The 27007-nt window shown below is 48.0% G+C and overlaps 2 protein-coding genes across 7 annotated transcripts in view; one reads left to right on the top strand and one right to left on the bottom strand.

The window, feature by feature from the left end:
* Positions 1-14392, bottom strand: part of USP20 (ubiquitin specific peptidase 20) — a 47029-nt gene extending 32637 nt beyond the window's left edge. For 2 of the 5 annotated variants that reach the window (XM_033193704.1, XM_033193711.1), the window contains exon 1: positions 13593-13718. The gene's annotated coding sequence lies outside the window, so the exon portion shown is untranslated. Of the gene's footprint in view, positions 1-8771; positions 8908-13470; positions 13719-14014 lie in introns of those variants that run through there. The other 3 variants (XM_033193723.1, XM_033193701.1, XM_033193718.1) reach the window with 3 other exon arrangements.
* CUNH9orf78 (chromosome unknown C9orf78 homolog) lies at positions 13754-23023 on the top strand. 2 transcript variants are annotated; one of them, XM_033193854.1, is made up of 9 exons: positions 13754-13954; positions 14325-14384; positions 15691-15742; positions 15883-15953; positions 18334-18411; positions 19238-19435; positions 20763-20899; positions 21007-21105; positions 22062-23023. In XM_033193854.1, exons 1-9 carry the CDS (start codon positions 13872-13874, stop codon positions 22151-22153), a joined length of 870 nt encoding a protein of 289 aa, XP_033049745.1. In that variant the 5' UTR covers positions 13754-13871; the 3' UTR covers positions 22154-23023. The 2 variants fall into 2 exon arrangements, with proteins under 2 accessions (XP_033049745.1, XP_033049753.1); XM_033193862.1 differs by lacking the exon at positions 14325-14384 and having other exon boundaries at positions 13817-13954; positions 22062-22513.
* The last annotated feature ends 3984 nt before the right edge of the window (positions 23024-27007 follow it).

Below are 27007 nucleotides of genomic sequence, written 5' to 3'. Positions count from 1 at the left end.
TGGGGATGTCCACAGGCTAGACTACTCCCTGTGCATCCAGAGAACAGTACCACCACATCACTCCTGGGCCAGCTGCCCAAGGCCCAGGCAGAGCTGGCACACAGGGGCAGCCCCTCCTAGGGAGCGCTGGCCTTCACTAGTCACTGCTGCGGCATTAACTTGGTGATCCCCAGGAGGAATCCTGCACAGGTCTGCTGGAGGGATCTGCAGGGCCTCTCCTATTGTCCCATCAGGCTGCCACAGCCCATCAACCCTCTGGACAGGAAGGCCTGGCCCCTTCCACACATGCCACCAGGCCCCTCAGGTCATCCTTTGAGCTCTCAGGGATTCCCTGAGAACCCCTGACCCTTAAGTGTTCAGCAGGCCCAGGCTGCAGGCACAACCATGCTCATCCACACATTGCCACTACCCACACTTCACTGGCAAGTCACAGTCTCCTAGATGTGGACAGCTCAAAGAGGGAGAGACAATTAGAAGCTACCATTTAAAATAGTCACATGACAATGACAGCTTCAAGATTCCAAATTCCAAACCTCCTCAGTTGAAGTCAGGTTTTTTAGTTTTCTCCATTGTTTCTGCTGAGGCCATATGCCCTGAGTTGGCACTAGTCCTGCACTATTTTAAGCTGCAGTGGTGTGGGTTTTGCTAGCATCTTTGGTATATGATAATCTCTCTAGTTGGGTGGCTGGGGAGGGAGGGGGCAGGTTATAACTTGGCCCATTATTTATTTATTTATTTTGAGACAGTCTCACTCTTCTGCTCAGGCTGGAGTGCAGAGGCATGATCTTGGCTCACTGCAACCTCTGCTTCCTGGGTTCGTGTGATTCTCCTACCTTAGCCTCCCGAGTAGCTGGGATTACAGGAGTGTGCCACCATGCCTGGCTGATTTAACAGGTCCACTCTTGATGTACAAGTGCAATTGGACTTACATTCCTGCAACTTCAGAGAGAAAAATCAGCCCTGTGGCTAACAGCCCTCAATATATTCTCACTACTCCCATTTTACAGATGAAGAAACAGAATTGGAACTTAAGTAACTCAGGAACTTGGAGGAGGTCAATCATTTGGCTAGTTTTTGTTTTGTTTTGTTTGAGATGGAGTTTCACTCTTGGTGCCCAGGCTGGAGTGCAATGGTGCGATCTCAGCTCACAGCAATCTCTGCCTCCCAGGTTCAAGCAATTCTCTTGCTTCAGCCTCCTGAGTAGCTGGGATTACAGGCATGCGCCACTATGCCCAGCTAATTTTATATTTTTACTAGAGACAGGGTTTCTCCATGTTGGTCAGGCTGGTCTCAAACTCCTGATCTCAGGTGATCCACCTGCCTCAGCCTCCCAAAGTGCTGGGATTACAGGCATGAGCCATCATGCTCGGCTTACCTGGCTAGTTTGTAACAGGTATGACCCTGATCAGATCTATGTGGTGCAGAGTCTTGCTCTAAATCATGAGTCGGATTTAGAGAAACATTAAACTGAGCAAAGAAAAAAAAAAAAAATCAGGGCCGGGCGCGGTGGCTCAAGCCTGTAATCCCAGCACTTTGGGAGGCCGAGACGGGTGGATCACAAGGTCAGGAGATCGAGACCATCCTGGCAAACAAGGTGAAACCCCGTCTCTACTAAAAATATGAAAAACTAGTTGGGCGAGGTGGCGGGCACCTGTAGTCCCAGCTGCTCAGGAGGCTGAGGCAGGAGAATGGCGTGAAACCAGGAGGCGGAGATTGCAGTGAGCTGAGATCCGGCCACTGTACTCTAGCCTTGGCTACAGAGCCAGACTCCGTCTCAAAAAAAAAAAAATCAGATACAAAAACATATATACCATATGATTCTATTTATACAAAATTTCAAAACAGACAAAACTAACCTATGATGATAAAAACTGGATCAGTGATTGCCTGAGGCAAAAGGTAGAGCTATATTTCTGACAAGAAGGAACTTTCTGTGGTGTTGGAATGTTCTAGATCTTATCTGGGGTGGGGTTTAATCAGATGTATACACCTGTCAAATCATGTGCACTGTATCTTTAAAGTATGTGCATTTTAACATATGTAAATTATACCTCAATAAAATTATACCTCAATAAAGTTGATTTTAAATCAGAATGAGGCCAGGCACGGTGGCTCACACCTGTAATCCCAGCACTTTGGGAGGCTGAGGCAGGCGGATCATGAGATCAGGAGTTCGAGACCAGCCTGGCCAACATGGTGCAACCCTGTATCTACTAAAAATACAAAAATTAGCTGGGTGTGGTGGCAGGCGCCTGTAATTCCAGCTACTGAGGAGGCTGAGGCGGGAGAGCCACCTGAACCTGGGAGGCGGAGACTGCAGTGAGCTTAGATCACACCACTACACTCCAGCCTGGGCGACAGAGCAAGACTCCATCAAAAAAAAAAAAAAAGAAAAGAAAAAGATGTTGGCTGTTGGCAAGGATGTGAATAAACTGGAGGCCTGTGCACCGTTGGTGGAAATGTGAAATGGTGCAGCAGAGGCAGAATGCAGTTTGGCAGTTCCTCAAGAACTGTAAAATAGCACCACACTATTGAGCGATCCACATCTGCGTATATACCCAAACACACTAAAAGCAGCAACTCAAAGAAATATTTGTGCACCCATGTTCATAGTTGCATTATGTGCAACAGCCAAAAGACGATGCAAACCAAGTGCCCATCAATAAATAGACAAAATATGATATATCCATACAATGAAATACGATTCAGCCTAAAAAAGGAAATTCTGACACATGCTACAACATGAACCTTAAAGACATCTGCTCAGTAAAACAAGTCAGGCTGGGTGAGGTGGCTCATGCCTGTAATCCCAACACTTTGGGAGGCTGACGCAGACGGATCACTTGAGGTCAGGAGTTCAATACCAGCCTGACCAACGAGGCTGGTAGAAATTTAGTAGAAATCTCGTTTCTACTAAAAACACAAAAATTAGCCAGGCATGGTGGCAGGAGCTTGTATTCCCAGCTAGTAGGGAGGCTGAGGCAGGAGAATCACTTGAACCCGGGAGGCAGAGGTTGCAGTGAGCCAAGATCACGCCATTGCACTTCAGCCTGGGCAACAAGAGCAAAACTCCATCTCAAAAAAAAAAAAAAAAAAAGGCAGTAACTTATCTGAAAATATTTGCTGAATGGCCCAAAAACACAAAGTTATAAAACAGTTAGACCATGTTAGGTGGCTTATGCCTGTAATTCCAACACTTCTGGAGGCCGAGGCAGGAGGACTGCTTTAGCCCAGGAGTTTGAGATCAGCCTGGGCAACATGGTGAAACCCCATCTCTACAAAAAATTTAAGAGTTTAATAATAGTTTTTTTTTTTGAGATAGATCTGTCGCCCGGGCTGGAGTGCAGTGGCCGGATCTCAGCTCACTGCAAGCTCCGTCTCCCGGGTTTACGCCATTCTCCTGCCTCGCCATTCTCCTGCCTCAGCCTCCGGAGTAGCTGGGACTACAGGCGCCTGCCACCTCGCCCAGCTAGTTTTTTGTATTTTTAGTAGAGACGGGGTTTCACCACGTTAGCCAGGATGGTCTCAATCTCCTGACCTCGTGATCCACCCGCCTCGGCCTCCCAAAGTGCTGGGATTACAGGCTTGAGCCACCGCGCCCGGCTCAAAAAAAAAACTATTATTAAACTCTTATTTTGATGAAACAATGTGTTTTGGGCCTAGAGAAAGGATGCTATTATCATTTCTGGAGGATAGGGTCAAGTGATTTATATTTCCTTTTTGCTTTTCTGCATTTTCTGTAATGAACTTGTGTTGCCTTTTTTTTTCTTCCTATACTTGCTTCCTGAATGACTGTGTTACAATCATTCTAATCTAATAATCTAATACGGTCAGTCACAGTGGCTCACACCTGTAATCCTAGTGCTTCTGGGAAGTTGAGAAGGGAGGATCCCTTAAGCTCAAGGCTGCAGTGAACTAGGATTGTGCCACTCACTACAGCCTGGGTAACAGAGCAACACCCCGTCTCTAAAACAAAATCAAAATCAAAAAACAACAAAAAATGCTTTTCCTCTCAAAAGTCCCCTCTCTCTCACTAGAGAGAGAGCTGTTTTCCTTTCTTTCTCTTTCTTTTGCCTGTTAAACCTCTGATCCTAAAAACAAAAACAAACAAAAAAGAATATCTAAATTGATTACTTTTAATGGATTTTCAAGTTTCCAAAATAAGAAAAGAAGAAGAGTATCTGGCTTCCTAGGTATGTTGCTCTTCCCCAAACCCCTGAGGGCACCACAGGGGACAGAACCTCCGTCCCCTGGAACTCTCCAGGGCCCCGTGCCAGGCACTGCCCTGAGCCTACACAGGGTGGTTTTCAGAGAAGGGGTGGGAGCATCTGAGTGATCCCAGAAGTCCCCAAAGCTGCTACCTGGATGGCTCCCAAGCACACCTCTCCAGGTGACTCACTTGGACCAAGATGTGCCCTCAACATGCGTTTTTTGTATTTTTATCTATTTATTTATTTAGAGATCAGGTTATGAGACTGGCTAATTATTGTATTTTTGGCAGAGACAGGGTTTTGCCGTGTTGCCCAGGCTGTCTTGAACTCCTGGGCTCAAGCGATCTGCCCACCTCCGCCTCCCGAAGTGCTATATTACACACATGAGCCACCAGCACCGGCCCTCTCAATATTCATTTTTGCCTCATTTACCTCCATATTGTATTCAAATTTTTCATCTTCTCCTACTTGTCCTGAAAATTTTAAAGGCATTTTTGTCTGGCTTTAATAAATTTGATATATGCCTCTATAGAAGCTTATGTCTATCTAGAAGATAGACATAAAATGAAATAAAAATCACCTGTAATCCTGCTGTACAGGAAAAAAATATGGATACCTTTTTGGTTTTGGTAAGTCTTACTTACATGTACAAACATATAATTTTTTTTTTTTTTTTTTTTGAGACAGAGGCTCGCTCTGTCACCCAGGCTGGAGTGCAGAGGTGCAATCTTGACTGAGCTCAATCTCCAAGTTCAAGCCACCCTCTCATCTCAGCCTCCCGATTAGCTGGGACTGCAGGCATGCACTGCCACGCCTGGCTCATTTTTAATTTTTCTTTTGTAGAGACAGGGTTTCGCCATGATGCCCAGATTGGTCTGGAACTCCTGGGTTCAAGCAATCTGACTGCCTTGGCCTCTCAAAGTACTGGGATTACAGGTGTGAGCCACCAGGAATGTGAATCTTTGACTAAATCTTTTTGTTTTTTTGAGATGCAGTTTTCACTCTTGTTGCCCAGGCTGGAGTGCAGTGGGGCAATCTCGGCTTACTGCAACCTCCACCTCCCGGGTTCAAGCAATTCTCCTGCCTCAGCCTCCTGAGTAGTTGAGAATACGAGCACGCACCACCACACCCGGCTAATCTTTTTGTACTTTTAGTAGAGATGAGGTTTCACCATGTTGGCCAGGCTGGTCTCAAACTCCTGACCTCAGGTGATCCGCCTGCCTCAGCTTCTCAAGTGCTGGGATTACAGGTATGAGTCACGGCGCCCAGCCTGTTTTTTTGTTGTTGTCGCTGTTGAGACAGAGTCTTAGTCTATCGCCTAGGCTGGAGTGCAGTGGCATGATCTCTGCTCACTGCAAACTCCGCCTCCTGGGTTCAAGTGTTTCTCTTACCTCAGCCTCTTGAGTAGCTGGGATTACAAGCACCCGCCATCACACCCAGGTAATTTTCATATTTTTAATAAAGACGAGGTTTCACCACGTTGGCCAGGGTAGTCTCGAACTGACCTCAAGTGATCAGTCCACCGCGACCTCCCAAAGTGCTGGGAGCATAGGTGTACACCACCACGCCCGGCCTACATCTTTGACCAGAAAAAAAATCTATTGGTAAAACGTGTGCTTTGAAGGCTCTACATAGATACTGATAAGCTTCCCTTTAGAAAAAGCATATACGCCGGGCGCGGTGGCTCAAGCCTGTAATCCCAGCGCTTTGGGAGGCCGAGACGGGCGGATCACCAGGTCAGCAGATCGAGACCATCCTGGCTAACACGGTGAAACCCCGTCTCTACTAAAAATACAAAAAACTAGCCGGGCGAGGTGGCGGCGCCTGTAGTCCCAGCTACTCGGGAGGCTGAGGCAGGAGAATGGCGTGAACCCGGGAGGCGGAGCTTGCAGTGAGCTGAGATCTGGCCACTGCACTCCAGCCTGGGTGACAGAGCGAGACTCTGTCTCAAAAAAAAAAAAAAGAAAAAGCATATACATTTATCTGCCTATCAGCAGTATATGAGTATGTGCAACATAGAAAGTTTAAGGTTTACTAACGTTTTTTAAATTAATGGTGAAAAATTACTTCTATTAAGGAAAAAGGGTGGTAGTACAGAAAACACTGGGTGTTTAATATTCCACACACAGGGTCAGGTGCAGTGGCTTACACCTGTAATCCCAGCTACTCAGGAGGCTGAGGCAGGAGAATCGCTTGAACCCAGCAGGTGGAGGGTGCAGTGAGCCGAGATCACGCCATTGCACTCCAGCCTGGGTGACAGAGCAAGACTCCGTCTCAAAAAAAAAAAAGAAAAAGAAAAAGAAAAAAATTCTACACACAGGACCGAAAATATCTGAAGCATGGGGGTCGACAAGAGGGTGCACAACTCAACGGTCTGAAAGTTGTCATTTTGCTTTCTTTTGGTACCCAACCAATACTGACCATGTACCTCCTTAGGAATAGTGACTTGGGGTGCTGGGAAACAGCCAGGCATAGGCCCTGTTCTTGTAGGGCACAGAGTCCCATACTTCAACCTCAGGGTACTTGCAAGCAGACACTAGGGGGGTGATAATCACCACCAGCACCTCCTTTTCCTACACTCACCGAGGGTCAGCTGCTGCACATACATTATCCCGGGAGGTGACAGTCACTATGGAAGGAAATTACAGGGACAAGTAGCCCTGGGTTCATACCTCACTCTGCCCCTTCCAAGTCTGTGACTTTAGATAAATTGCTCAGTCTCCACATTCATAAAATGGGGACAATGGCAGCACCTAGGGTTACTGAGAAGATGAAGTGAGCCAATGCACAGTAAACACTAAGTTGAATGACTGAGGGCAGGGCTTCATGGACTTTCTGGGTGGCTCAGATTTTCTATTGATTTGCATGACAAGAATGCTCAAAAAATGTTTACTACTATAATTTGTGTCACTGGCTGTTTCATCATTAGGACACTGAAATTGGTAGGAATAGAAGTCACAGGCTCAAGGTCACTCAGAAGGGCACCCTCCATGAGACCACTCAGGGCTCTGCAGGCCAACCAGCCCAGCAACAAACCATGGTGATGGAGTCAGACACACGGCAGGGGACTCACGCACGGATTCTTGGTGCGCTTCTTGAGATTTAAGTTCACCTCCTGGTGCTTTCGACATCAAAGACAAAGCCAGGAAAGGCAACTTCATGGACTAGAGCAAACCCTTCGACAGCTTCCCTGTCCTGGGGCAGCCTGTGCTTCTGAACCCTCATTCCTGCTGAGCACTTTTGCTTCCCTGCAACTTGAAGATTCCTTTTCTCCACCAAGGCTAACAAACTGTTCCAGGCAAGACACTGAGACATGACAAAGCTGGATCGTGGTTCAAGGTTGGGGGATGCCACAAAGAACATATCCAGGACCACCAGCATACCTGAGTGTGGACTGCCTATTAGATCGTAGTATTTGTTATGGCCTGAATTGTTCTCTCTCCCCCATTCATATGCTGAAGTTCTAACCACCAGGACCTCAGAATGTAATCATATTTGAAGATAATGTCTCTAAAGAGGTAATTAAGTTAAAAGAAGATCTTTAGGGCAGGCCCTAATCTAATCTTACTGGTATCTTTATGAGATGACAAAATCTGGACTTACACAGAGGAAAGACCAAGCCAGGACACAGCAAGAAGATGGTCATCTGCAGGCCAAGGAAAGGGCCTTCAGAAGAACCAAACCTGTAGTCACCTTGATCTGAGACTTCCAGCCTCTAGAACTGTGAGAAAATAAATCTCTGTTGTTTAAGCCACCCAGTCTGTGGTACTTTGTTATGGCAGGTCTGGGAAACAAACACATGATTCCATCAATGTGAAAGTTTCTAGGCCAGGAGTGGTGGCTCACGCCTGTAATCCCAGCACTTTGGGAGGCTGAGGCTGGCGGATCACCTGAGATCAGCAGTTCGAGACAAACCTGGCCAACATGGTGAAACCCCGTCTCTACTAAAAATACAAAAATTAGCTGGGCATGGTCGTGGGCGCCTGTAGTCCCAGCTACTCAGGAGGCTGAGGCAAAAGAATCACATGAACTCGTGAGGCAGAGGTTGCAGTGAGCCGAGATCACGCCGCTGCACTCCAGCCTGGGTGACAAGAGCAAGACTCTGTCTCAAAAAAAAAAAAAGAAGAAGAAAGTTTCTAAAGGTGGAACTCACTCTCTGGTTATGTATGATAATGTTCTTATTCTCAGTTAATTCCTGCTGGGATATTCAGGGGAAAAGGACTGTCATGGCTGCAGCTTACTCTTACCTGAATCACCAATAATTATGATAATAAGTATAGAGATTAGAGCTAGAGTAAATAAGGCAAATGTTGTAATTGGTGAATCTAGGTGAGCGGTAAGTGGGAGTTCACTGTATTCTTCTTGTAACTTTAAAAGTTTGACTTTTTAAAAAAATAGATTACCTTTCTCGCCTTTGAGGTTAGAGCAGGGAGGGGGCTTTCTGGGACAGGCAGCCCCATCGCAGGATCCAGGACCCAGCACCCACTGAGCCTCCAGGCCTAGTACCCAGGGCTTTGCTCACCCACCCTCTTGGGCAAGGGCGGCTGTTTTTCAACTCACAGAGGAAGAATGGAAAGTCCCAGACAGGAAGCAACACAGCAGGAAGCCAGCAGGTTGTGTCTGCTTTCCTCACTCTTCCCGTCCCACTTGTGCCTCTGTGCAAATATATGGAGTGTGCACAGCAGGCATTTCATAAAGGCTGAAAGGGAAAGACACCTGTGCAGCTGAAAGAACGTGCTCCAAGGTGCAGCCGCGCAGAGTAGGACCTACTGTGCAACAAGTCAGCAAGGTGCAGGGTGTGCCCCGCCCTCCTGGCCCACCAGAGCCTCCTCTGTTGGGGCAGGAGAGCACAGGATAGGAGGAGGAAGGCCTGAGACTTTCGGCAAAGAGCCCACCATTGCTGGCCCCAGGAGACCTACAAGATGCTTCAGGCTCATAAAGGCAGCTTTCCTTCCCTGGGCCTCCAGGGAGGGGGAAAGTGCCACTCCACCCACAGGCGCAAAGTGGAGGGGCAAGGCCTGAAGAGGGGCAGGGGAGGCACCAGCCAGCATAGCCTGTGGGCCCAGGCAGGTAGCACATCTGGACCTGGCTGCCTCTGATGCCTGTTACTCATGGTTTCCCAGAGGTCCTGGCTACATCCTTCTCCTCCCAGCAAGGAACCAGTACCTCAGGATGGGGAGGGTGACACTTCTGGTCCTTCCACCCACACAACAATGCCCACAGTCCTGCCCACATTGACCCTGACCACATTAGTCATCTCACAACCCCAGCCCTGTACAGGGTGTGTGCCCACCCCCTCCACATTCCCCTCTGGCCCTCACAGCACACACCCTTTCTCTCCTTCCTGCTGTCTTCACTCCACCTCCACAAAACAGCATTCTCCCTAAGTCCCAGACACACCCACCCTTTCCCTTAACCCAGTCCTCACTCGGAGGCCACCATCCTGACTCTCGAAGCAGAGCCCTCAGGCCTCCTCATGCCTCCGCACCTCCACAATCTCTGCTGCCCACACACCTCTGTGTTTCCTCATTGCCCTGCCCCCTGCCCCATGGCCCTGAATACTGGAAGTGACACTACCATCTTAGTCTGGTGTTCTCACATACGACTTCACTGGGCCCTCACAACCACCCTGGGAGGTGGCAAGGTTCCAAACTAAATCTATCTCCATCACTAACGATGGAGACACCGAGGCTCAGAGAGGTGGAATAACTGGCTGAGGTCACACAGCTACTGAGTTGCAGAGACATAATTCAAACCCACAACTACCTGCCCTGAGGCCCGTGCTCTAAACGCTCAGCTCCATGATGTCACAGACAGCCCCAGCCTGCCTAGCATGGGGACGACCTTCACCTCCCCAAATCCAAACATGCACACTCCAAGGAAGCTTCCTCACAAGAGCCTCTTCTGAGTCATTCTTCAGAGCATTTTTCTGCTCAGCTTAACTTCCTTCAGTCTAGGATATGACAGTATCTCCCTGCAGCCCAAAGCCTGCTACCGCCCTTTGCTCTGAGCTCTGTCTGGAAGAATCCTTACTTGGAGAAGGCATGGGCTTGGGGCTACCCTAGGCTGGAGCCAGTCACTGGCCCAGGTCATTAAAAGCCTCACACTTGGTGGTGAGTAAGCATGAACAGAAACTCAGTCTTGAAGCTCAGACTAGAAACCTTAGAAAAAACTCATATTAGAGATGCAGAAGCTAAGAACTAGGAAAATCATGACTTCTGGGCCCTGAAATCAGATCCTCTCTGTTCAGGCAGCTGGCTTCCCCCATGCAATGTCAGAGTTTAGGGGGGTTTAGAAACCATGCATCTTCCCCTTAAGGCAGAACTCTGCTCTGTAAAAGCCCTATTGGGTTGTTCTCCAAACCCAGTTTGAGCAGTCATTGATGATAAAATCATCCTTTTGCCAGAGGGCAGCTCTAGTTGCTTCAAACCTAAGTCTTTACAATAATGGAAATTGGCTCTCCTGAAATTTCTATTTATTGAGCCCTGACTGCTCACTGAAGCCAAAGAGCACTGCCACTTTCCTGTCTTTAAATATTTGTTGTTGGCCAGGCACAGTAGCTCATACCTGTAATCTCAGCACTTTGGGAGGCAGAGGTGGGCGGATCATTCAAGGTCAGGAATTCGAGACCAGCCTGGCCAATATGGCGAAACCCGTCTCCACTAAAAATACAAAAATTAGCCAGGTGTGGTGGTGGGGACCTGTAATCCCAGCTACTCAGGAGGCTGAGGCAGGAGAAACACTTGAACCTGGGAGGCGGAGGTTGGAGTGACCCAAGATTGCACCACTGCACGCCAGCCTGGGCGACCGAGCGAGACTCCGTCTCAAAAAAAAAAAATTGTTGTCAACTTGCATGGTTTCTCCAAGTTTCCTCCTTCACACTAATGAGAACCATCTGGATATCTGTTTGTCTTGCTAAGGTAAAAAGCTAAGAAAAGCCTGGCTCTTTCATCACTATTAAATACTCCACAATCAGGACTTGAGTTCAGGGTGTACCCTCTAATAAAAGCCTTTGTAAAATAAAAGTTCAAGCTTACAGACCCTTCAAATCATCAGGCAGCAACTGTAACCCAATCCTATCATTCAATCCACTGCTTTATCTGTCGTGTTCACAACCAAATCCCAAACCAGAATGTGCTAATTTTAATTTGCAACTCAACCCTGCCACCCTCCCGGAGGTGATTTCCCTTACCTTGCTCTTTTTCTTTTCCGCAGCACTTACCATCTTCTAACACACTTTACATACTTCACTATCAGAACATACACTCAACTAATCAGGGATCTTTTGTCTCTTTTGCTCACTGACTTATTTCAAGCACTTAGAACTGTGCCTGCTTCATATAGTAAACGCTAAGTATCTGTTGAATACATTGCTCCAATGAATACATTAATTGGATACTGACTATAGCTGGGCTGTGAACTGGATCACGTTGCTGGATCCCAAATCCACCTGGACATGAATGCTCCCTGAACCCTGAAACAAGCCAACATTTCATCTGGCTTCAGAAAGGAGCTAGGAAACCAACCTAAACCTAGGATGAATCTGTACATTTTTTTAAACAACTGAACTCCCAAACAAGACTAAGACCTTGGACTCATCTTTGAACTACATAGAACCTGTATTTCCGGGAGGGTCCTTTTGAGAGGCAGTCTCATCCTACCCTTAAAAGGGCCCAGTGAGACTTGGGCTGCAGTCTCTTTGCAAAGCCACGTACTGCCAGATTCATAGCTGCCACTTTTTCAACATTCCTTTTGCTAAACAGCACTCAATTAGATCTGCCACAGCACAGGTGGTGGGTATCACTGGGTCCTCTGGCCTCACAGAGCAAGGGTGGGGCAGCTCATCTGTACCCTGGGACTTTAGTTGAGGAGGAGGGTCCAGAAATGCCCCTGGCCTTCTTGCCCTTTCCTTAGTAGTGTCCAGCACCCCCTGGCGGATGGGCTGCTTGATGGGCAGATTCAGAGCCACCTCTGAGAGCATGAGAGCTGCAGACGTTGACCCCTGGACTCCCGCAGCAATTCCCAAGGAGCCTCTCCATCATCTGACAGGGACTCTGCATCGAGTGAGTGCAGGTGCATCTGGATTTGGCTGAACCAGTCTGCAGAGGGCAAGACTTTGAGACTTTAATATATGAATTTTGACCAAAGATAAAAGGCTGGTGCAAGAAGTCCTGAGTCTACTATTTTTTCCAGTCCAAGGAAGAGAAGAACAATCTCAGTGGAGACTGTTCCAGAGAAAACGTAAGGCATTCCAGAAATGCTGCCCTGCTTTGGAATGGTCTTCCCGAAGAGGGAACCCCAAACAGTCCCCATCAGCCCTTCCCCCCAGCCAGTGAGATGTAACAGCAGCTGCAGCAGCAGCAAACATCTACTGCACTCGTACTGTGCCAGGCCCTGTGCAAACCGTGCTGCAGAGACTGACCTGCAACCAACTGCTATTCCACCTCCTAGCTGTGTAACTTGAGGTACGCACTGCCCCTCAGAGACTACGCATTCTCATTTGTAAAACGAAAAACAATCTACCTCAAAGGATTGCTGGGAAAATTCAGTAAGATTATGCTTTGCCCAGGGCCTGCCACATGGTAACTGCTTAATAAGAGGTAGATCTCAAAGTAAGGGATGACGCTGAGAAAAGGAAAAACCACTGTTACTTAAGGGGTTCTTAAAAGTCCAAGAAGCCATTATTTATGCATTTAGGTATTTCCTAAGCGTTTGCTGATACCCGCTTTTCAAATAAACTTTATCCTCACAGTATCTTCGGGGGGGAAGAGGCAGAGGGTAGAGCGACAGACGTCCTGACCAAAGGAGGAAAACCAGGCCCGTGAAAGTCCAGGGGGGTGGCCAGCAAGCACCGAGGAGGAGCCCCCTGGCTCAAACCCTCCTGCGTGGCTTCAAAACATCAGACGCGCCCCTCCTCGCGGAGAAGCTGGGGGCCATTATTCGTGAGGCGGTCGGCGCTGGGACTCTAATTCAGCACCGCAGGGAAGTGGTCATCTTTTGTTCCTAAAGAAAAAAACGCACGTCAGGGCTCAGAGCCCGAGGAAAAAAAAGTCAGCGCCCGAGACGCGAGACGCCACGCGGATGCTTTCAACGCTAGGTCAGGCCCCGGCAGAAATAAAAGGGGGGCGGCCCTGGTTCTGGAAAAGCCACGAGCCTCCAGTGGGCTCAGAGTGGGGTGCTGGGGCCCAGAGGATACCCTGGACGGCGACCGGAGGAGGGGAGGGGGCGGCGGCGGGCGGGGGTCCCGGGCTCCGCTCACCTGGCCGCAGCGTCTGGCGTACCTGGCGAGGCCAGGCCCTGTCAGCCCGGAGCCGGGCTGGCGTCGCCAATGCTCTGAGAGGCCCGGCCCACAGATGCGGCCGGTGGCGGCCCGGAACTCACCTACGCTTGCAACCGCGCCGCCGCCGCCTGTCAGTCAAGCGCGCCCCCTCCGCTGCGCCGCGCAGGGTTGTGGGGTGGTCTGGCGACGCCCCACCTCCTTCCCTCCGCCGTCCAATCGGAAGAGGCTGACGCCAGGGGAGAGGCCGTGGCCACGCGGGCTGTGCGTGCCAGGGGCGGGGCCAGACGGGTCAGGCGCTCTGACCGCTCTGCGACGCGCCGGAAGCAGGCTGGGCCGCTGGGCAGAAGGCACGGTGGCCGGACACTTGGGCGGTTGTTAGCATGCCGGTCGTCCGGAAGATTTTCCGTCGCCGCCGGGGCGACTCGGAGTCAGAGGAAGATGAGCAGGACTCAGAGGAGGTTCGGTGCGTTTGGGGCGGGGCTCCCATGGGCCTGGTAGAGAGAGACTTGCTTGGGGGACTCACCACCGGCTGGGCGCTTCGCTGACATTGTTAACTGAGCCCGGATGGTGGTTCCTTCTGCGGACGCAGAAGTTGAGGCTCAAGTGGTGAGGCCGCGGTCCCAAGCCCGCACAGTTGGGAGAGATGCCTCCGGGATGCGCAGTGGCTCTGACTCCCGGTGGGTCTAGGCACAGGGTCGTCCTCTGGACCACTGTGCTGGTAGCTCAGCAGCGGGGCTGGGATGCCCACGAAGGTGCCTTGTTGGCTCTGTTAGCTTTGGATTCCGCGGGGAGTCACTCAGCCTATGCATTGCTCCTTCTTCTTTTTTTTAAAGATTAAAACTGGAAGAGACCAGAGAGGTACAGAACTTGAGGAAGAGGCCCAACGGGGTGAGGTGGGTACTACGGCGGGAGGAGGAGGCGGGGACGACAGACACATCCGCGTCCGGGTCGCTGTCGCAAATATCTCCTCAGACGTAGATTTTTCTGGAGACACTATACACTTTCCACTACCCAAATTGGAGAACAGCGTTATTTGCAAATGTTTAACCAGGACCTGCCCTCAGCTGTGTCGTCTTGGAGTGTGCTCCGGAGATATAGAAACAGGTCACTAACTCGCGTTTTTTCTTAAAACCAGTTAATTGTGAAATGCATATCGATCGTTAAGAGTCTGTATAATTTAGAAAAGTATAGTCAAGACAATAAAAAGCACCCATAATTCTCCATTCCGGAAGTGACCAGTGTTAACATTTTTTTTTCCTTGCAAAGCCACCCGAGAGTGCCATGGTATTAGTATTTAATACTCTTTCCAATCTGTTTTCTCTCTCTCTCTCTTTCTCAGATTGTGTACAACTTTCTATATACTTTTATTCCCTGTTCTTTTCAACTCATTATGACATAATGACATTGTAGGCATTCACCCATATTGTGGAGTATTTTTCAGAAAACCTTCTTAATGGCTGCGTAATATTCCACCAGATGTGTGCATCGTAATTTGTTAACAAATCCCCTATTTTGGGACATGTAGGTGATTTTGTAAATTTTTACTATCAAATAAGGTTGCAGTGTATATCCTTTTAAATTTATCTTGGCTGGGCGCGGTGGCTCATGCCTGTAATCCCAGCACTTTGGGAGGCCAAGGCGGGCAGATCACGAGGTCAGGAGATCGAGGCCATCCTGGCTAACAGGGTGAAACCCCGCCTCTACTAAAAATACAAAAAATTAGCTGGGCATGGTGGCGGGCGCCTGTAGTCCCAGCTACTGGGGAGGCTGAGGCAGGAGAATGGCGTGAACCCGGGAGGCGGAGCTTGCAAAGTGAGCAGAGATCGCGCCACTGTACTCCAGCCTGGGCAAGAGAGCGAGACTCCGTCTCAATTTAAAAAAAAAAAATTATCTTTAGCTGCACTTTCCATGATTGAGAGTACCTTAGAAATGAGATTTCCAGGCCAAGATAATGCCAAATGGCTTTACAGGAAAGTGGGACAGTGTACCACTTCACCACCAGCCCACCCTTCTTCCAGCATGTACAGTGCTTGTTGAGCCCTGTTTTATGCTTATAGGCTTTTCCAGCCGGCTTGCCTGCCCACCCTTCGAATCCCACCCTTGCAATAATGTTGCAATCCACATACCTGAGAGGGTTCCTCCTCATCTCTGAATTATGCCATTTCTCTCTCTCCCTCTCCCGTTTTTGGTTTTGCTCAGTGCTGTGGCCCTGCTGGTGGGAGAGAAGGTACAAGAGGAGACAACTCTAGTGGTAAGTTATGGGGTCTTCCCTGGGTAGTGATGGCAACCCTCCCTGCAGTGCTCTTCAGTGAGTGAGTATGCTTTACAAAAAAACAAATTCCACTACCATTTATTTAGATGCTTCCTCTTAACTGTGTTTGCTTTCCACAGGATGATCCCTTTCAGATGAAGACAGGTGGTATGGTGGATATGAAGAAATTGAAGGAAAGGGGCAAAGATAAGTAAGTGCAGGATAGGCTTATATGCAAATTCACCTTTAGCCGCTGCCTGGGTCTAGGTTCCCTCAGAGAACTGAGGCCTGTAGCAGCAGCATTAGTGGGACATCTTGAAGCAGGTTTTGTGCTTTGCAAAGGGTATGTTATTTAAAAACAAAGAAAGCAGAAAGTCTTTAAAAGTTAACTTAGAGCCAAGCTGGTAGACTCCTTTTGTAAAAGTGTGTTGTAGGCATGATGACTGATGCCTATAATCCCAACACTTTGCCGGGCGTGGTGGCTCACGCCTATAATCCCAGCACTTTGGGAGGCTGAGGCGGGCGGATCACAAGGTCAGGAGATCGAGACCACGGTGAAACCCCATCTCTACTAAAAATACAAAAAATTAAGCCGGGCGCAGTGGTGGGCGCCTGTAGTCCCAGCTGCTCAGGAGGCTGAGGCAGGAGAATGGCAGGAACCCGGGAGGCGGAGCTTGCAGTGAGCCAAGATCGCGCCACTGCACTCCAGCCAGGGGGACAGAGCGAGACTCCGTCTCAAAAAAAAAAAAAAAATCCCAACAGTTTGGGAGGCTGAGGCTAGCTTGAGTCCAGGAGTTTAAGACCAACCTGGGCAACATAGTGAGACCCCTGTCTCTACAAAAAAAAAGAAATACATGTACATATATATGTACACACATGTACATGTGTACGTGTATATATATGTGTATGTGTGTATGTGTATCTCTGGGTGTGGTGGCATGTGCCTGTAGTCCCAGCAACTCAGGAAATTAAAGTGGGAGAATTGCTTGAGTCAGGGAGGTTGAGCCTAGAGTGAGCCGTGATCACACCACCGCACTCCAGCCTGGGTGACAGAGAAAGACCCTGTCTCAAAAAAATAAAATAAGTGAACCCATGGGGGAAGTTTCATATAAAAACAATTAACAAAAATAATACATTCAGGCCAGCTGTGGTGGCTCATGCCTGTAATGCCGGCACTTCGGGAGGCTGAGGCAGGCGGATTACCTGAGGTCAGGAGTTCGAGACCAGCCTAACCAATATGGTGAAACACTGTCTTTTTTAAAAATACAAAAGTTGCAGGGCGCGGTGGCTCAAGCCTGTAATCCCAGCACTTTGGGAGGCCGAGACAGGCGGATCACGAGGTCAGGAGATCGAGACCATCCTGGCTAACACAGTGAAACCCTGTCTCTACTAAAAATACAAAAAATGAGCCAGGCGAGGTGGCAGGCGTCTGTAGTCCCAGCTACTCGGGAGACTGAGGCAGGAGAATGGCGTAAACCCGAGAGGCGGAGCTTGCAGTGAGCTGAGATCCGGCCACTGCACTCCAGCCTGGGCGACAGAGCGAGACTCCGTCTCAAAAATAAATAAATAAATAAAAATAAAAATAAAAGTACAAAAGTTAGCCGGGCGTTGTGGTGGGCGCCCGTAATCCCAGCTACTCAGGAGGCTGAGGCAGGAGAATTGCTTGAACTCGGGAGGCGAGGTTGCAGTGAGCTGAGATCGCGCCACTGTACTCCAGCCTGGGTGACAGAGTGAGACCCATCTCAATAAATAAATAAATTAGGCCGGGCGCGGTGGCTCAAGCCTGTAATCCCAGCACTTTGGGAGGCCAAGATGGGCGGATCTCGAAGTCAGGAGATCGAGACCATCCTGGCTAACACGGTGAAACCCCGTCTCTACTAAAAAATACAAAAAACTAGCCGGGCGAGGTAGCGGGCGCCTATAGTCCCAGCTACTCCAGAGGCTGAGGCAGGAGAATGGCGTAAACCCGGGAGGCAGAGTTTGCAGTGAGCTGAGATCCGGCCACTGCACTCCAGCCCGGGCGACAGAGCGAGACTCCGTCTCAAAAAATAAATAAATAAATAAATAAATAAAACAAATAATTCAAGAGTTTAAAAAATAAAAGTACACTGTGTACTTTTGTGACAACTATATAGCATTTATGTTGAATTAGGTATTAAAAGTAATCTAGAGATGATTTAAAGCAGATGGTAGTATGTGCGTAGATTAGATGCAGATATTACACTATTTTATATAAGGGACTTAGTAGTATGTGTGTAGACTAGATGCAGATATTACACTATTTTATATAAGGGACTTCACTATCTGCAGATTTCGATATCCTTGAGGGGGCACTAGAACCAATCGCCCATGGATACCTAAGGATAAGTGTATCCACTCAATCCTTGGAGGTATCACTAGCAGCCAACAGTTTGCTTGCATATATTTTTAGAGTTTCTTTCATTTACATGTTATACTATAGCTTTTTTTTTTTTGCCAACCATAAATGGTATATTATAAATGCTTGTGTCTTTGTTTTCTTCTTAGAACATAAAACTCAGCTTCACTGAGTTGTGACTTGAAAGCTCTGCCTTATTGTTCTCTCCCTTCAGGATCAGTGAAGAGGAGGACCTGCACCTGGGGACATCGTTTTCTGCAGAAACCAACAGACGGGATGAGGATGCAGACATGTAAGTGTCAGTCTGTTTGGCTGTGAGCAATTGGGGCTGGACCCCAGTCAGAGTCCAAGATATTTAGTCAACAGATGACATTTCTAGAATTTTCTAGAAGATGTCAAAGTTGGCCCCTCTGTTTCTACCTCCCAGCTTAAGAACTTTGAAAACCTCTTAAAAGGTCTTTTCAGGCTGGGCATGGTGGCTATCGCCTATAATCCCAGCACTTTGGGAGGCCGAGGCAGGCAAATCACCTGAGGTGGGGAGGTGACCAGACTGACCAACATGGAGAAACCCCGTCCCTACTGAAAATACAAAATTAGCCGGATGTGGTGGTGGGCACCTGTAATCCCAGCTACTCGGGAGGCTGAGGCAGGAGAATCGCTTGAACCTGGGAGGTGGAGGTTGCAGTAAGCTGAGATCTCGCCATTGCACTCCAGCCTGGGCAACGAGTGAAACTCCATCTCCAAAAACAAAAAATAAAACTTCTTTTCAAAGGTGGTTTCATGACTAGTAATATTTCCCCAAAACATTGCAGGGATAAAACATGGACTTGCCTACTTTTTATTTAGCCAACAAAGCTGTTGGCAAACTATCATCTTTCTGTCTTCAAAGAACCTGTACATCCTAACACCATTAGATTAGTGGGATATAACCTCATAGGTTGGTGCTTCTTTAAGTGGAAAATTTCTAACTTGATGAAAAAACTCAAGTTATTTTGTATTTTTCTTGTTTCTCCATGGACCGTCACTGGTCTGTGGGCCAGTGTTGGGGACCACTAATTTAGAGATACCTGGTGTGTGTTTCCCGCCCCTCCCTGAGCCCTGTGGGTTTCTCACTTCAGGATGAAGTACATTGAGACAGAGCTAAAGAAGAGGAAAGGGATCGTGGAACATGAGGAACAGAAAGTTAAGCCAAAGAATGCAGAGGACTGTCTTTATGAACTTCCCGAAAACATCCGTGTTTCCTCAGCAAAGAAGACCGAGGAGATGCTTTCCAACCAGATGCTGAGTGGCATTCCTGAGGTGGACCTGGGCATCGAGTATGTTTGAGACCCATAGGCAGAAGACACAGTGCTTTCCAGTTAAAAGTTATGGGGGACAGGCCAGACGCGGTGGCTCATGCCTGTAATCCCAGCACTTTGGGAGGCTGAGGTGGGTGGATCACAAGGTCAGGAGTTCAAGACCAGCCTGGCCAAGATGGTGGAACCCCATCTCTACTAAAAATACAAAAATTAGCTGGGCATGGTGGCGGGCACCTGTAATCCCAGCTACTTAGGAGTCTGAGGCAAGAAATTGCTTGAACCCAGGAGGTGGAGGTTGCGGTGAGCCAAGATCATGCCACTGCACTCCAGTCTGGCGACAGAATGAGACTCTATCTCAAAAGAAAAAAAAATTTATGAGAGACAGGTGTGGTGGCTTACACCTATAAGCCCAGTACTTGGGAGGCCAAGGCAGGAGGATCACATGAGGCCAGGAGACCAGCCTGAGAAATATAGTGAGACTCCTGTCTCTACAAAAAATTTAAAAAATTAGCTGGGCTCTCACTTGAGCTCAGAGTTGAGGCTACAGTGAGCCATGATTGCACCACTGCACACCAGCCTGGGTGACAAAGTAAGACCCTGTCTTTTTTTTTTTTTTTTTTTTAGGAAAAAGGCTAGACATGGTGATTTGTGCCTGTTATCCTAGCTCTTTGGGAGGCAAAGGTGGAAGGATCACTTCAGCCCAGGAGTTCGAGACCAGCCTGGGCAGTGTAGTGAGACCCCATGTTCTTATCTGTGTCCTTAGAATCCTACAGATACAAACGAGATTGTCTCTGGCAGGTTGTTGCTAGAAGTTTTGCTGAAGGCTTGGCCAGAGTAGTAAGGGCCCCTAGCTGCTGAAAGCAAAAGTGGTTCTTTAGCCTCTGTTGACAGCTGTATCAGGCCCTTTATTCTTCTGTTTTCTTCTAGCAGGAGCCATGTTAAAGGCTCACCCACCCCTTCTCCCCATGATCCTTCTTAAAACAAAATATCCACTTTAAAAGGGGATTGTCATGGAAGAAGTGCAATTGTCAGAATAATCTTTTGGTACAGTAGAAAGTTGGGAGGCTTCTAGGCTCTTTTCCGGCCTTACAAACTCTGAGCCTTAAGCATTTTACTTCTCTGAAGCTCAATTTGCTCTTGATCAGAAGAGCAGAGTAACTGTGGTTCTCTGACGGCCGTGAGAGTTCCATGAGAATGTGACTACAAGTGTGCTTGGTAAACTGGAGAGCTGTGTCCCAGGACACATGATTTTCTTATGTCCTGCTGGGCTGCCAGCCTCACCACTCACATCTGAGTAGTAAGGTGCTATCATCTTCTGAGTGGTGTGGTTTCTTTCTCTCCATAGTGCTAAAATTAAAAATATAATTTCCACGGAGGATGCCAAGGCCCGTCTGCTGGCAGAGCAGCAGAACAAGAAGAAAGACAGCGAGACCTCCTTCGTGCCTACCAACATGGCTGTGAATTACGTGCAGCACAACAGATGTAAGCCCCTCAGGGAGAGCGGTCTTGCCCCCTTTCCCTTGTTTGGGCTGAGGTCCCTAGGAACCTCATGTTCCGTCTAACGTGTCCCCTGGTCTCTTTGGGTCCAGTTTATCATGAAGAGCTCAACGCACCCATACGGAGAAACAAAGAAGAGCCCAAGGCCCGGCCCTTGAGAGTAGGCGACACGGAGAAGCCAGAGCCTGAGCGTGAGTGCAACAAAGGCCTCGGGGCTGCCTGGAGAGCTCAGCTCTGTGGTGGCCCATGGAGGCAGGGTGCAGCGGGGGACAGTGTGGAGGTTGGCACTGAAGCTGGGGCATCTGGGTTCCAGTCCATGCTCTGGACCATGACTATGTGCCTTCCCCTTTCTAAGCCTGTTTCCTCATGGGAATCCTAATAAAACCTACCTGTTAGGATTGCTCTGATAATTCAGTATCAAGCATACTATCTCATATTCTCAAGCACAGTAGAGACTCAAGAAGTCAGAAAATTTCAGTAAGGACAAATGAAAGCTAATCATAAGGTTAGCTGAGTGCAGTGCCTCACACTTGTAGTCTCAGCTGCTGGGGAAGCTGGGGCAGGAGGATCACTTGAGACTGAGAGTTCAAGGCTGCAGTGAGCTATGATTGGATGACTATACTCTAGCCTGTGTGACAGAATGAGACCACATCTTTTTTTTTTTTAAGAAAAGAAAAAGGTATTGGCCAGGCTCAGTGGCCCACACTTATAATTCCAGCACTTTGGGAGCTAAGGCAGGCAGATCACCTAAGGTCAGGAGTTCGAGACTAGCCTGGCCAACATGGTGAAACCCCATCTCTACTAAAAATATGAAAATTAGCCACGCATCGTGGCAGGTGCCTGTAATCCCAGCTACTCAGGAGGCTGAGGCAAGAGAATCGCTTGAACCCAGGAGGTGGAGGTTGCAGTGAGCTTAGATCATGCCATTACACTCTAGCCTGGGCAACAGGGTGAAACTCCATCTCAAAATAAGAAAACAAAAAAAAAAGACAAGTAAGTATCTACAGAGGCCCTACTGTGTTCACTGGATTAGGCGCTGGGGCTCCTGTGGGGAAGGAAACAGGCAGTTATCTTTGCCTACATGGAGTAAAGTCTAGCAGTGGGTTCCAGCATGGCAAACCACCTTTCCCATTATTTTCCTTCTCAGGGTCCCCTCCTAACCGCAAGCGTCCTGCTAACGAGAAGGCAACTGATGACTATCATTATGAGAAGTTCAAGAAAATGAATAGGCGGTACTGAGCTGTGCAGAGTGGGATGTAAATAGCGCCTTCCTCTCCCTATATCCCTCCCATGAAACATGGCTTCCTGGCCGGGCATGGTGGCTCAGGCCTGTAATCCCAGCACTTTGGGAGGCCGCGGTGGGCGGATCACCTGAGGTCGGGAGTTTGAGACCAGCCTGACAAACATGGAGAAACCCTGTCTCTACTAAAAATACAAAAAAGTTAGCCAGGCGTGGTGGCACATGCCTGTAGTCCCGGCTACTTGGGAAGCTGAGGCAGGAGAATCACTTGAACCCGAGAGGCAGAGGTTGCGGTGAGCCGAGATTGCACCACTGCACTCTAGCCTGGGCAACAAGAGCGAAACTGTCTCAAAAAAAAAGAAAAATGGCTTCCTGGACAGAGCATGCTTATTTGCTAGCGAACAGTTCCAGAAACAGGCCTTATTAGTCCTTCTGCTTACCTGCTGGATTTTTCAGGCACTAAATTTATAACTTTTTGAAACAAAACAATGTGTAATTTTCCATTGAGGGGCAAACTCTATTCTTGTGAGCATTATTAAATCTTGTTTGTAAATATATTGTCTTTCTCTTAATATTTGCTCTGGGTCAGGAAGAAACTGTTCACGGTGTGATAATACCCTTTAGATTGTGCTTCCATTATTATAGATGCATCATGTCTTCTGCTTTCACATATCTGGGATGGGGTCAGAAATGCATCCTCCATTGATTAGAGTGGGTCCAACTGACAGAAAAATCTAGGATGAGATCAGAAGGATACTGGTGTTTTCTGACTTTTACAAAATTACTTGTTTGTTTTCATTAAAAAAAAGCATAAACTATGTTTCTTATTACTATTAGAATTTAATTATTAAATTTCAAAATGAATCCAACCATATTGTTTGTATTATGTTTCCTTATACCAACATCAGGTAATGTTTTCAAAGCCCATGGTTTGGGTAGCTTAAATGTAAAATTGAATTGCTGAGATGGATTTTCTCATTTATTTCAAATGTCATAGACATGCTGCAACCTGCTAACTGTCAAGTACCTTCTTACCTATGCCCTCATTTTTCCTGAGGCATCCACATGGGTCCGGAATAGGAAAGAGCAGATTGGCTGACTTACGGGCGGATTTAGAGCAGATATTGTGGTTATGGTGGTTTGGCCCAGGAGTCACATCTGAGCCCAGCTCACAGCTTACTAATTGTGTCCTTGGACAGATCCTTTTCACTCTTAGCCTCAGTTTTCTCATCTGTAAAGTGGAGATTTTTTTTTCCTCCTCCACTTGAATGTGGTCAGTGAAGGCAGGAACCATGTGTGCCTAATTTTTAAATTTGAAACCCCAGGGCATAGCCCACAATCTGACACATAGGCAGTCCTCAAAACTATGAATGATCCCTATAGTGTCTGGCTTGTAACAAATGCACAAAAGTATTATTTTAAATCCAATATGAAAAAGTTGAACCTTAAAAAATATTTTCAGGATATTTCAACTAGCATTTAAGAGGTCCCAATGATGTACAGGGGTAACCCAAGATGAATACTAAAGGCCTAGCACATCTGGCACACAACAATGCAACACGTGTTTATGGGATGAACAGGCAAATAAGTGGATGATCAACAATTCTCACTTGCCAGAGTTCCCTTTGCTGGAAAATGAGTAATCTTTTACCCAGCTTAAAAGTGGCCGCCAGATGGAGGGAGCCAGGTCTCTCACTGTTGGGGTGGGAATTCACAGATAAGCAAGGGGAGGAGGCTCCAATGATCTGTGTAATGGATTAGAGTTGGAGATGTCCGCATGAGCTCATGTTTAGCTTAATATAAGTACAGATGTTTACCTAGAAATATTTATAGATGTATGTTTAATAGTATATATACACATTTTTTTGTTCTGTCAGCTGAGACTGCCTGAAAGAAATGACATCTCAGTAAGAAGCACACCTAGCACCCAGACCTTGGTTTCTCTTTTTTTTTTTTTTCTTTTTTTGAGATGGAGTCTCGCTCTGTCACCCAGGCTGGAGTGCAGTGGCATGATCTCGGCTCACTGCAGCCTCCACCTCCTGAGTTCAAAGAATTCTCCTGTTTCAGCCCGCTGCGTAACCGGGACTACAGGCACACGCCACCATGCCCAGCTAATTATTTTGTATTTTCAGTAGAGATGGGGTTTCACCATATTGGTCAGGCTGGTCCCAAACTCGTGACCTCAGGTGATCCACCTGCCTCAGCCTCCCACAGTGCTGGATTACAGGCACGAGCCACCATGCCCAGCCAGTTTCTAATGCCATTCTACAATGAAAGGAATCAGCGTTCCTCGTAGAAATAGGATTCTAGGCCAGGCGCGGTGGCTCAAGCCTGTAATCCCAGCACTTTGGGAGGCCGAGATGGGCGGATCACGAGGTCAGGAGATCGAGACCATCCTGGCTAACACTGTGAAACCCCGTCTCTACTAAAAAATACAAAAAACTGGCCGGGCGCGGTGGCTCAAGCCTGTAATCCCAGCACTTTGGGAGGCCGAGACCGGTGGATCACGAGGTCAGGAGATCGAGACCATCCTGGCTAACATGGTGAAACCCCATCTCTACTAAAAATACAAAAAACTAGCTGGGCGAGGTGGCGGGCGCCTGTACTCCCAGTTACTCCAGAGGCTGAGGCAGGAGAATGGTGTAAACCCGGGAGGCGGAGCTTGCAGTGAGCTGAGATCCGGCCACTGCACTCCAGCTGGGAGACAGAGCCAGACTCCGTCTCAAAAAAATAAAAATAAAAAAAAAAAATACAAAAAACTAGCCGGGCGAGGTGGCGGGCGCCTGTAGTCCCAGCTACTCGGGAGGCTGAGGCAGGAGAATGGCGTAAACCCACGAGGCGGAGCTTGCAGTGAGCTGAGATCCGGCCACTGCACTCCAGCCTGGGCGACAGAGCGAGACTCCGTCTCAAAAAAAAAAAAAAAAAATAGGATTCTAGGACTGCGGCAGGAAACACACAAGATGAGCCTGGAGCATCCTGTAGTGACAGAAAGGAAAGAAGCACTCAAACCCAAATAAACTGGTATACACTGGGTGTAGGTCAAAGGAGCACAAAGAACTACTTAAATTCCCCGAGGCCGAAATGAGAACAATGTGAGGGAAAAAAAAATTAGTACTGTATTATAACACAAAGGATAAAATAACAATGGTCCATACTGATGTAAATGAATACATGGGGGAGAAGAAACAAATCTCCCATGCAGAATTCCAGATAATCTCTGCAGATACTCTGCCCCCAAGGAGGTGGAGCAAAATCCCAACTCCTTAATGTGTGGGCTGTGCATGGGACCTCCTTCCATAGAGTACAGTAGAGAAAAGAGGGGTGGGGAGAAGAATAAGTGTATAGTGAGTGCGGAGACTTGACAAACACTACCTCAGTCAAGTGATCAAGTCAGCACCAACGGTGATAAGTAACGTTGACAGTAAGAACCCTTCCTTGGTAGGATGTGATGAGCATAGCACTTTACCTCTGTGATCTTCCTTCCAAAACCCCATAGCACTAGTCTAATCCTGAGAAAAACATCAAATTCGAATAGAGGGCCAGCCTACCAAAGATTGTGCCAGTACTCCTCAAAACTATCAAGGTCATCAAAAATAAAAGGCTGAGGCCAGGCATGGTAGCCCACACCTGTAGTCCCAGCACTTTGGGAGGCTGAGGTGGGCGAATCACAAGGTCAGGAGATCGAGACCATCCTGGCCAACATGGTGAAACCCCGTCTTTACCAAAAATACAAAAATTAGCCAGGCATGGTGGTGTATGCCTGTAATCCCAGCTGCTCGGGAGGCTGAGACAGGAGAATCACTCGAACCTGGGAGGCGGAGGTTACAATGACCTGAGATCACACCACTGCACTCCAGCTAAAATAAAAATAAAAACAAAAGGCTGAGATACTGTCACTAACAGGAGTCTAAGACATAACAAATTAATGTATCCTGAATGGAAACCTGGGGCAGAAAAAGGAATTAAGTAAAAGGAAGGAAATCCGAATAAACTGTACACTTTAGTTAATATAACAACAGTGCTTCGTTAATTTTAACAAATGGGGCCGGGCGCGGTGGCTCAAGCCTGTAATCCCAGCACTTTGGGAGGCCGAGACGGGCGGATCACAAGGTCAGGAGATCAAGACCATCCTGGCTAACACGGTGAAACCCCGTCTCTACTAAAAATACAAAAACTAGCCGGGCGAGGTGGCGGGCGCCTGTAGTCCCAGCTACTCCGGAGGCTGAGGCAGGTGAATGGCGTAAACCCGGGAGGCGGAGCTTGCAGTGAGCTGAGATCCGGCCACTGCACTCCAGCCTGGGCGACAGAGCAAGACTCCGTCTCAAAAAAAAAAAAAAAAAAAAAATTTTAACAAATGTAATACATTAATAATGTAAGAATTTAGTAACGGGGTAATTGCAGGGAGGTGTGGCACATGGGAACTCTGTACTATCTTATCAATTTTTTCTGTAAATCTGTTCTAAAAATTAACGTCCATTATTTTTTTTGGGGGGGGGCGGGACACAGTCTTGCTCTGTCGCCCAGGCTGGACTGTAGTGGTGAGATCTCAGCTCACTGCAACCTGTGCCTCCTGGGTTCAAGCGATTCTCATGCGTCAGCCTCCCCAGTAGCTAAGTGCCTACCACCACACCTGGCTAATTTTATATTTTTAGTAGAAGACGTGGTTTCACCATGTTGGTGAGGCTGGTCTTGAACTCCTGACCTCAGGCGATCCACCCGCCTCAGCCTCCCAAAGGGCTGGGATTACAGGCGTGAGCCACCACGCCCGGCCAAAATAACGTCCATTACTTTAAAATAAACAAACAAAAACACGTGGCGGGGGCGGTGCAGAACCGACCTTCCGGAAGCAAAAC

Source organism: Trachypithecus francoisi, unplaced genomic scaffold (assembly GCF_009764315.1).
Source record: "Trachypithecus francoisi isolate TF-2019V2 unplaced genomic scaffold, Tfra_2.0 Contig01585, whole genome shotgun sequence".
In the NCBI taxonomy this organism is placed as follows: Eukaryota; Metazoa; Chordata; class Mammalia; order Primates; family Cercopithecidae; genus Trachypithecus; species Trachypithecus francoisi.
This window is presented reverse-complemented; position numbering and strand designations above follow the sequence as displayed.